A 12,071-nucleotide genomic window follows, 5' to 3' on the forward strand; every position below is an offset into this window, starting at 1 on the left:
ATGTAACTCTCACATGCATAGCTCTAAAGCCAATAGAACTCAGTCAGCATTCAACAGATATAGATCCCAGCACTGTGCTAACAGTGAGAAAGACAGGCTTGCTTCCTGCCTTCACAAAAAAAGTCTGGTATAGGGAAAGCGACAAGCAAGTAAAATGCATGGTGAGAAGCTGTGATGGGACAAGCCCTGGCACTATCAAAAGGGGCATTTATCATAGCTGAGGATCAGGGAACGAACACGTAAAAAGCTTCTGGCCTTCCAAGTGTATCATCCTACATCTGGATGCTGCTTTAAAAAACCTGGGGCAGAGATTTCAAAACGTAAGTTTGGATGGGATATGAGAATAGAGGGCTCTGATAAGACAAAAACCTGTAGGCAAGACCGATTTGGGGGGAAATCATGAAAGCCACATCGATGAATCAGAAGATGAAGGACTCTGAGAGCTGCACTCTCTCCTCGTGGTCAGGGTCACCCCAAGAACTGTCCTAGGAGGAGGCTGGCAACGAAGCATCACAAAAAGATAAGTAGGGGAGAAAAGTGAAGAGAGAGGAATAAAAGCCCCAACTCAGCAGTGGAGATGGGAAAGAAATTCCTGAGGGCAGGTTTTAAATGAGGTCATATCCAGGTCTTCCCTTCACTCTGCCTTTATTTCTTTATGACATAAGCCACCTATTATCACAAATCTGTGATATGCTCCTAACCAGTTTCTGCCCTCCAGACTTTCTTTCCTTAAAATAGTTCTATGTGATATCACAGTGCTTACATTCCTAAAACACCCCTTATTCTTAAAATTCCCATATTTAACCTATAAGGACCTAAATTACCTGCTGGATCAAGTTCATACTTCAGTCTAGAAATTGAGGCCTTGAATGCAGTTCAAGTCAGTAAATACTTAACTGCCAACAATATGTAAAGGCTGTGGTGGGTACAAAGAAAGCCAATAAAGGAGACATGATGAACATTTGAGACAATTCAGCAAATAAAGCTTTTGAGGGTGAAAAGTTCAGTTCTAACAAAGGAAAGATGATATTTTGGTTCCCGAAGGAGATGTTCTTCTTGGGCTTTGAAAGAACAGGAGGCCTTCAAAAGACAGAGATGGGTGAACCGAATATTTTCAAGCGGAGCAACAAGAAGAACAAATATTTACGATGTGTTCAAAAATGCATAGGATATGTTCAAGAAAGAGCAAGCCATCTCATGTAGCTAGATCACCTGCCTTCCCTCTCTTTCCCACAACACAGTGTTGTGTAGGCACCCTTGAGTCAGATTGCCTAGGTTCAAATCCTGACTCCACCACTCGATACCTCGTACGGCCTCAGACAAGTAACACAACCACTTCATGCCTCAATTTCCACAACTATAAAATGATGATACAAGGATCACTGAGGACTAAGATAATGCCCTGAGGCTCCTGGGTGCCACCTGGTAAGCACTCAATAAACAGCTGTTACAGCACTCCAAAGGGAGTTGTGGACCAGTGATGAGGGACCTCTGTCTCTCTTGAGTGCTATGGACTTTAATGAACAGCCCACGGAGTACCGATGGAGGATTCGGAGCAGAGAAATTACTGAGTCCAGCCTAACATCACGCAGGTTAATCTGATGCCAGCCTTTGTAGAATGCACAAACAAATGAGACTATTTACAAAGTGTTTGCATTGATGGGGAAAGAGTTTAAATTTCCACTGAAGCAGGGAGAAGAAATATATAACATCAAGGGCAATTCTAGAGGAAGAAATAAAAGGACATTACCAGCAAAGTGTAAGGAAGAGTAAGAAGAACTAAAAACTACCAAAAAATTTAGATGTTCAGCCACACACTGTTTTTTGATTTTTCTATTCTCTGAACTCCTAGAATTATAGTTTGGACAAGCATTTGGAGGAGTGTTGCATATGCCCTTAACATATTAGTCATTGGCTAGAAAGGGATGTGCCTTCACAACCCTTTCCACAAGTCAGTAAGCTTTTTCTTAGTGAAGAGCAAGATGATTCTCCACAAGCTACTTTCCGCAGGGAGGCAGAAGTGAACACACCAAGCACCTCAGGGACAGGCAAGTTGCCATAAGATAAACATGTATGTTCAAGAATTCCAACCACTCCACTTGCTAAATAAAGCCTAACATTGCTTGGTAGAATACTATTTCAAATTTGGTAATAGAGGAGCGAAATCCATTAAGGGCGAAACCTGAAACCATGCCACGTTAATTCAGGTTCTTCTGAACCGCAATAACCTGGCTCACACCCACACACCACACGAAGCCTTTTTCTTAATCCGTGGATGGAGCTGGTCAACTGTCATGCTGACGGAGTTACCTCCACCTAGTGCACAAGACGTAAATCTGTTTTTCTGGATTTGCTATTTGAAAAGGTAAAGGCAAACCCAGAAGTCCATAAAACGAAAGATGCCTTGCTTCTGTTTGTTATTCATCCACTACCACGTTACGCTCCCCAAATAACATAGCCTATTAGTCTCATCCATTAAATCCTATGGTGTTAATTATGTACTTCCAACTCTTTAAAAAAGAAGTAAAAAAAAGTAATTTACAACTAATGATTTTCACGAGCAGCACTAATTGTTTTTAGATATATGTTTATAAATACACATGGGAAAAACTGAAAGAACTAAACCTAAATGTTAGCAAAGATTATCTCTCAGTGGTGGGACTATCAGTGATTTTCATATATAACTTTCCTGCATTTCCAAATTTCCCCAGGCACATAGTACTTTATAATCAGAAAGAAAAAAGCTTACCCTAAAGTTGTAAAGTGTTACTGTACCAATAAAAATCTAATAATACTAAATAAATATGTTATATTAAATTATTTCACATACAGTTATTTCATTAATATTACTTAGGCCAAGTTGTATACTTGATGTTTTACCTTATAAAAGAAATAAACTCTGGAAAGGAACCAGAGAAACCTAGACTAAGCCAAGGAACCACAAAAACTCCTCCATGTTAAGCAGTTCACACATCAAATTGCTTAACAAAGGTTTTTGTTTTTTTTTTTAAGAGAAAAGTTTCCTGTTCTTTAGACAACCAACAACTTTTTAGCCTACATGTAAAACATACTTAAAGAACACCCATTACTTAATAGTTCTCTTAAGTCGCCTTTTAGGATTTTAAGTAGGAAAAACTACAAATGCCTCCAGCCATTGTTCATCTCAAGATATATTTTGTTGTCCCTAGAGGCCGGCACCTCTCATCTATACCAAGTTCTCCTGCGGTCACTTAACTTTCACGAGAAGGGGCTTTTTTCACCCATTTATCTAGGAAACCAGCAACTAAAACCTCCAGACTCCTGAGCCTGAATCTGGGACTCCCGTGCACTCGTTGTGTAATGCAACAGCTGCTGAGATGAAGCGTGGAAAGAAAATCCAGCTAAATCCCCCCAAGAAGATTGGCCAATGGTCTCAAAACACCCATTCCACACGAGTTATCTGGATCTATACATTCTAAGTTGAAAGAGACCAACTTCCTCCAAGATCTGTTAAAAATAAAAGGCAACCTCATATTCCACATTATCGGCCTTTGTAAGTGACAATAACACCTAGAAACATGGGTTAGAAACATGGTTTCCAGTTTAAATACTATCTTTCTGAGCAGTGCTCAAACTCACCTTTGATCTTGAGACCTCTGTCTGTGGTGAGCTTCTCCCTTCTTCAAGCTCAGATGTTAAATCGGGGCCAAATGTTGAAGGCAGCGTGGCTTTAGAAGCGGCATCCTGGTCCTGGGAAAGAGATGAGAAGCGGGGAGTAGGAGAGGGCAACCTCATCACATCTTCTCCAGATGTCGCTGCCTCTCTTTCGCTGAAGGAGCCGGCAGCAGGCTGGCTTGGGTCAGGTTTTTGCACAGAGGTGCTGACCATACTGTGTTGAGTTCTCTTCACACCTTCTACGTCTCCATTATACTTCCAAACATCATCCATCTAAATAGGAAACATCATTTTAAACAGTATTCTGTTAGAGTTCTGTTTTTAAAATGCATACATTAATATTTTAAAACTATGAAAGTAACATATACCTCCCACAGCACAGCGACTTTACTAAAAGCTTGGAGCACATTCTTTCACACCAGTAGATAGGCACATATTTAGTGGGAGGAGTAGTGTTTACAGAAGTGTTTATATTATAAACAGACCTCTGAAACTTGCTTTGCTCGTTTACAATCCAGGTCAATAGACAGAACTCTACTCTTTAATTGTTGAATACTCCATATCTGCAATGTAGTCACATGCAATGTTTAAAGTTTTCTGTCACTTCCAAAAATATTACAACAAATACCCACTTACCTTTATAAACATGTTTATTTTTATAGCTTAGATTTCCAAAAATAGACTTGCTGGATCAAAGGATATTTACGTACATATATATTTTTATATATTTATTTATATTTATACAATATATAAAAATAGAAATTAGATGTAACATATATATTATACGTATACATATCTTTCAAAAATTGTAGCTATGCACTTCCAAAATAATGTATAAGAATGCCTTTTTCTCTGCATCCTTGCCAACACTAGACATTTTGAAGGTTTTAAATCTTTGTCAATCGGATGAGTGAAAATTATATACCTTATTCTTGTTCTAATGAGGTTGAACATGTGTCTCTGTGCTTTACGTCATCGACCACTTAAATTCCCTTTCCCTCAAACTAGCTATTCATTTCTGTATCCATTTTTCTATTGCTTATTGTTCCCATACCAATTTGTAGGACTATTTTAAATCTTAGGAATATTACCCCTATATGTATAATACATTTTACTAATATTTTTCTTAATCTATAAGCTATCTTCTGACTATGTTAACAAAGTGGCTGTCATATAAATTTAATTGTTATGCTGTCAAATATGCCTGTATTTTACTTAAGATAATGGCCAGCAGTTTCCTGGATAGTTTAGACAGGCTTCCCTCACCTCAATTTTTTTAAATCAAATTTTTCTTTTAGAGTTTAGAGTTCCACAGTGGTAGAGGTAAAAAGCATTTGAACATTGATCTTAAGACTCTATTGCTTCCTTTTATATAATTAATACGCCCACTTGCAGGGATGTGGCACTGCTTCATTCTCAGGGCGAGTGATTCCACATTCTTAAAAATCCCAATATAAATAGAAATATGTATGTATTTTTTAAACATGAGATACATTTTAATAACTACAATCAAATATATCAAGTTCTAATAAAGTGGAAATCAGAAAACAGAAATTCGTACATGAACTGAAAATATTTAAATTAAACAATATGAAACTGCTGTTTTGTAAAGCCTAAAATAATTGACTACTCACAACTTCATATAGTTCAACCTAATACTTCACAAAAGTTGTATTTGAGAAAATATGACACTCAAACGTAAATGCTCTGCCTTGGAATGTAGCATATTCGTTCTTTAAAATGTGTCAGCTCTGCTTTCACTGAATTTAAAGTTTAATTCTGTATCATTGCTATATTTTAAGCATCAAATTGTCTGCTGAATCTAAACTGGCTAAAATAGCTTTATATATAAGTTATGTACATTTTACACATCAAACCTCTGCACAAGTTCACCAACAATTTGCTCTTGAGAACAGAGTAAATGAACTGGAATACTTTTTTACCGTGTAGGATCTCGGGAGCGATGAGATTCCCCTTGACTGAGAGCCAAAAGGTCTCGGTGTGACCACAGATGTTAACCTGGCTGTATCAGTTTTCTGGTAACTTCTGGGGAGAGAAGCTGATACTCGAGTTGACTCCACTTGTGTACGCAGTGAACGCTGAGAAGACAAAGAGGCTGGGCCTTGTTCTTCCACAGGGGTTTTAGAAGGAAGCGGAATTTGAGCAGTTAGAATGTCCTCTCTTTTTGCAAAAGTTGTAGAATCTTGTTTAGGAATTTCTGTAGGGTAAGTTGTTCCCTTCTCTTCTACTGTCTCACTCTGGTAACTTGCTCCTGACATAGTCATTGTCGGGAGAAGCTTTTGCTCATTCAATTCATCATCAGAAGAATATATTCTCCTCCTTGATGTAACTGTAGATGTTTGATTTTGGGATTCCCTTAGCAGAAAGAAACATATCATGACCACGAAGTTATGCATTTGACATACAAATATAGAGAGACAGATGTTATTTTGGTAATTAACATATAAAATTGACAGGGAATTTAAAAACTACCGACTTCACATAATCAGCAATACAACATTAACAGAATATGAGAATACACGTAATTTCTTATGCCATGCTAAGAAAGAGTATAAGAGCTTGACTTTTTTTTTTTTTAAGAGAAAGAAGCTCTCAAATACTTCATAGGGGAATTTTTTATAAGTTGTAAAGCTATTTAATGCAGAAATAAAGAAATTTTAATAGGAGATTATTCGCAAATTTTATCCACAAGTTTATAACTCTTCCAAAATTAACACACTACAAATGTAACTAATTCTCTGACAACCAGTTTGGACCCTGCAAAGATGTAGACTCCCTGTGAGTTTTTCCTGTACATGATTTATAACAACTCAGTAAAAATAAAAGACTAGAAAAGACTCAGACTTCCATTAAGATCAAGTTATTATATGATTTCATACAGAAAATTTTATGAAAGGACAATTATTACAGATTAAAAGTCACTATTCATATTTATAGAGAAACTGACGAAAGTCTCATCGCTACCCTTTAGTAAAGAGTAACTCTCAAGCTAATTGTGTTGCATTTCAATGAATGGAACTGTGTTTACCATTGGCTTCTAGGCCACAAAGGAGCTTTGTTTAATTTCACCTGGCGGCACATTTCCTTTTTGACATCACCCTTAATAAAGCATATTTGCCATCTCTCTGCCCTGCACATATCCCAGTTTCACATAGTAACTGTTCTACAGGAAAGTTTAAATTTGATCTTTATCTATATTGCAATGCAAAAAATATACCCCCACGATTTATGTTTATATGGTCCTCCTTTAAAATATAATATTAATTGCACCACAAAAACATGAAAAAGAACTTTGTTATATTTTACACAATTTAGTAACGAGTGAGAGCTGGTTTTATTTGACCATTCCATTCCTAATTCACTTCAAAAGGAGAAAAAGTAGTTCATTTTCTACACCAAATATAGCCAAACCACCCAGTTCTGCATGTGACTATTCAATGTAAAATGAAGAAATAAAGGACACCTATTTAGCACTCACTTCTTTTGTGAATCCAAGTCACTATTTATTACAGCAATTCTTTTTTGTTTTTCACTGCAGAGCAAAATGCTGAAAGTTCCATTGCATATTTGATTACATTTAATATTGGTGCATACTCAAATCATCCTGCACATACACAAGACATCAGTTTCTAACACTGGTCTCTCCAGCCATGAGATCATTCAGCGTTATTACCTGTCCTGGAGCATTTCCTTAAATGTCTTAGAGCTTCTCTCAGATTTCTCAAGTGCCTGCTTTTCAATTTCTTCTCTCTCTTCTTTTTTCTTCTGCAAATCTGAAGTGTAGCTTTTTCGACGATCTTTCCATTTTGCAAGATCCTGACAGGAGAAAAATCACATCAGCACCAGCATACCTGCGTTTCTACACACTCCTTCCAGCAGTGAGAGTGCGCCAGAGTATCCCGTTACATCGCTGAAACTATTCACTCCAACTTGATGCCAAGGTGCCCTAATTTTGCTTTTTATAGCCAGCGTGTCTGTACCAACCCTTTATCTCCTGTGTCTGCCTAAAAAACCTGACCTAATAAGATAGACCCCATTTTTGTTTTCCTGCTTCGTTGCCCGTTTTACAAAGAATACTAAATGCTTGTAATTAGGTGCCAGGTCAGAAAGATCAGGAACTGTTTCAATTCGTTTTCATCTCACTCCAATAACCTGGCTGTTATGTGAAATGACGTTTCACTAGTAAAACTGGAACAGAACGATGACTGTACAATGGCTAAGCATGAGTCTTTCATTTAACAAACGCTGGGCTCAGTCCTTGCATTGGGGTCAGGGGACTCTAAACACAGTCTAAAAAGGGAAAGAGACATATGAAGAAAAGTTTAATGGTGAGAATGGTAAGACTGCTGAGAGAGTGGGGGTCCAAGGAGAGAGTGACCAATCCCACCTTGGGCAGGAAGGGCAGGGGTTAGAAAGGCTTTCCTAGGGAGGCCAGACTCCAGTACATGATTCCACAGTGGGTAAGCTCCACATAAGGATGTGGCGATTAGGAAGATCACGCAGGAACAGGAAGACAGACGTCAGTTTCCCATATTCCCAGGAATGTAAGTCTAACCCAGGCATGTGAACCCTGGACAGTCAACCTAATTCAGCTTTAAATGAGCCCTAGCAGCCTAAGCTGGTTCTGACACCCAGGAGTTTAAGACATTTTCAGTGGTACAAATGTTTACCTGTCTCCAAAATAGAAAAGTCCCATGCCAAGAACTGCTAGCAGCACTCCAGCCCAAGCAGAAGCCTGGCGAAGGTTTTGGACTAAAGGGAACCTCGCCCCCAGGGCATGCAAAGCAGACAGGGCTGCTCCTTCTTTGAAAACGGCCTAAAACCAACAGGAACTATTTCCAGAAAGAACAAAAGCAGTGTACCCTTAATCCTATAGGATAACCAGCGTGAATTGTTATCTATCTTAACCTAATAAATAACTCAATACTTATTATTTTCACACTCAAACAGTCACCAAGTACTTTGGCAAAGCAACACTGAATTAACTGTTTCCTGACAATTAAATTGAGGTCTCAACTAAAAGAGGCACTGGAATTCAGCTATGTAGCCATAGCAGAGGTTTCTTCTTCATTACTTAGACTTTAATTCCTTTGAAAATTAAGATTTACTACCTCTGGCCCTTTTGTCATGCTACCACTCAACTCTCCTACCATAATATTGTCCTCAGACTTCTTTGGGTTTTGCTCTGTACAGTTTATCGCATTTCTTTATGCTCCTTTGGTTTATAGCACTTATCCCCTTTTAAGACAAGTCAAGCTTTTTTCTGCAGGGACGAAACTACAGATTAAGTCTATACCCATACAGATATCTGGATATATGACAGCCCTGTGAAAACATCTCATTCTGATTCATATAATATGATAATTACTTTTTCAACCAAAATATTACTCTGCATTGTAGCTTGTATTTCTCCTTCAATTTCCCCTATTAACTGTTTCGTCTCTCCATGCTGACGTCAAGACTCTGTGCGAGGCCCCTGCTCTTTTACTTTCTCAAACCTGGAGCAAAGTTTCTTCCTTTTACAAACGTCCTACTTCAAATTCAACCACCAGAGCAAGTCAACATGTTAGCAATACTGCAAGGAAGTGGCTTCTCATGTTTGAGAACTCAGAGAACATTAGAAGATAAACATCCTATTGTATGTTTCCCAATGGCCTTTAAAATATGGAACAGTGACAGATCGAAAAGTTCTAAAAATATTTTTAAAGGAAGTTGATCACATTTTCTACAGAACTGAATTCTTTAATAGCAAGGAAAATCATCTCAAGTATACTGACTTTCTTTTAGGAGAAGCAATGAAGAGTCAAATAAACATAGTTTCCCTGTCTCCCCATCTTCCAAGATAAAGAATACTCACATCCTGCCATTTCTGGTCTTGTTCTTTTAACTGTGATTTTATTTTCTGCATCTCCTCATAACGCAGCTGACGCAAGTTCTGAACATCCTCTGCGCTGACATCACTCATGGACTTACTCCTACAACGAAAATACCCATGGTAACCAAGGTTCACATGACCAGATTTAGGGTTAGAACTGGAAGGTTGGGCTTATATTTGGAAATTCCATCTAAATTTCTGCTCTACTACCTAGATGCTGTAGTGATAATATCACAGAAATAGCACTAGAGATAAATGGTGTTTTTCCAGAACGCAGAAACAAGAGCCTCAGATTCTACTCAAGTGTGAATTCTTTCACAAAATGGCTAAATGAACCCTGCACGAGTCTGAAAAAATAATCCAATGTTCATATTTAGAGTGGTCCCAGCATAAAAGAATTACTTCAGAAAAAATTAGAACTATCAGTCACTAGAATAATTTTTCTTTATTTTTCTATCCCTCTCAAAGCTAATCTTTTAAGGTTTGGCTGCCTTTTCTGCTCACTTATTAAATAATTTAATGATTACCTGATATTTTCTGCTCAAGTTCAATACCATGAATAAATGTGCCACGGCTTCTCAAGGATTCTGTAAGACCTGCCCCTTTACTGCATTGGACTTGTTCTCAAAGCATCACAGGTAGTTTCTAAAATTCAGTTCTAATAGAGCCCTCCTTTTTACTAAGGCCACTTTCACGTCTTCCATGTGTGACTCCCGCCATGAGGATATACTGAGGATTCGCTCTCCAGGAGATCGATCTACAGTAGAAGCAGAGTGGGGTGTTGGACGCGAGGCACGTGTGTGCTGTGTAGGGGCACGTAAAAGGGGATGGTAAACTGCACTGGAGAAGGGGGGACTGAGGGAAAAAGAGGAGTCAGATCTGAATATACTGAAGAGCAGGGAGGAACGAGAGAAGGCAGAGAGACAGAGCTTTGGAAGGTAGAATGTCCCAAATGTTCCCTCCTTCAAATCTTTCAGAATGCACTTCTGATTTTATTTCATTGTAACTGACTCCACTTTTATTCATTTATACAACTCTACATTGCTTTCTTGGGTCCCTAAACTTTGCCTTCTCCAAGGTTTTGCCATCACATTTCTTTTGTAACGTGCTTGCCCTTCACTAGCTCAGAAATTCATTATAAACTCTATGCAAAAGACTCCCAAATCCACAGACCAGGACCAGCCTCCTCTTTGACTCAATTTCAATTGCTTATTACATAAACATCTCTGCAGGGATATCTCCTAAGCACTTCAATGGTAAAAGGACCAATCAAAATAATATCTAGAAAGGATTTTGTAAACAGTAATTCTTTAAACATATGGTATTGTTGATGTAGCCAAACTCAACCTTGTCCCCAAATTTGCTTTTCCTCTTATGGTTGTTAAGGGTATTACATGCCCTTCAATCATCCACATTTGAAACCAAAGAACCATTTTTCACTTTCGCCTCTCCCTCCTCCCTACTTTCAATTAGTTATCAAGTCCTCTTATTCAGTGTCCTTTTCTTTCCATTTCTATTGCCAACACCCTAGATCAGAGCACAGTCAACTCTTACCTAGACATTTTAAAAAGCTTCTTAAATTATCACCCCGCCTCCAGATCTAGTAAAGGTCTTTCCTGAACTGTTCCATTCAACTCGAAAGCCCTTTACCAGAATATACAGCTTTTAAAATTTCACTCATTCCTTGGAAATCCTGCTGTACTAAACTCCTGATGAGTAAATGTGACTTCTCGCTCATTCTCCACTTGGAAGTCCAACAGGCCACTCAAACTGAACTTGTCACAGACCAAAACCATGAATGCTCATCCTATAACCTGCTCATCTCTCATCTTCCTCATCTCAATAACAGCAAACTCTGTCATTCCAGACTGTAGGCCAAAAATCTTGGAGTCATCCCAGATTGCTCTCTTTCTTTCACACAAGGTAACTGATCCCATCACTAAATCCTGTCACTCTACCTTCTAAATATATCTAGAATACAACCAGTTCCCACCACCTCCACCATTACCACCCTGATCCAAGCCATTATAGCTCCTGCTTGGATTATTACAATAATCAGTCTCCTCGCTTCCACCTCTTCCTGCCCACCAGTAAATTCACAATATAGCAGCTAGAGGCAGTATTTTCAAAATTGCACTCAGATCATGGTAAGCCTCTACTCAGCACCCACCAGTTCCTTCCTCATTTGAGTAAAAACACGTTCTACCGTGATGTACAAGGTCCAAACTTCACCTGGCCCCTCCCTAATTCTTTACACTCATCTCCTGAAATGCTCCCCTCTTCACTCACTCGGCTACAGCCAAATGGCTTCCTTGCTCATACTCGACCTCTTGCTTTTCTACTTACTCTTCTGTCTGCCCGGAATGCTCTTCACCCAATATCCTCATGGCTTATATCTCACTCCCAGTCATCTGCTTAAATGTTAACTTAGAGTTTCCCTCCTTGACTGCTCTACAAAAAAACAGCGAACGCTCCTCCCCACCATGGCTTTTTCCCTTACCCTCTTTCTCCACAGCATATA

At 38.6% G+C, this 12,071-nt stretch overlaps 1 protein-coding gene across 9 annotated transcripts in view; it reads right to left on the minus strand.

The window, feature by feature from the left end:
* LMO7 (LIM domain 7) overlaps window positions 1–12,071 on the minus strand; it is a 180,693-nt gene that overhangs the window by 28,523 nt on the left and 140,099 nt on the right. For all 9 annotated transcript variants that reach the window (XM_016149351.2, XM_016149355.2, XM_036228897.1 and 6 more), the window contains 4 exons: window positions 9,533–9,650; window positions 7,349–7,491; window positions 5,598–6,030; window positions 3,619–3,927 (listed from right to left, as the gene is read on the minus strand). In XM_016149351.2, the coding sequence (XP_016004837.2) occupies window positions 3,619–3,927; window positions 5,598–6,030; window positions 7,349–7,491; window positions 9,533–9,650 (1,003 nt within the window). The remainder of the gene's footprint in view (window positions 1–3,618; window positions 3,928–5,597; window positions 6,031–7,348; window positions 7,492–9,532; window positions 9,651–12,071) is intronic.

This window comes from Rousettus aegyptiacus, unplaced genomic scaffold (assembly GCF_014176215.1).
Source record: "Rousettus aegyptiacus isolate mRouAeg1 unplaced genomic scaffold, mRouAeg1.p scaffold_m13_p_11, whole genome shotgun sequence".
Taxonomy (NCBI): domain Eukaryota; kingdom Metazoa; phylum Chordata; class Mammalia; order Chiroptera; family Pteropodidae; genus Rousettus; species Rousettus aegyptiacus.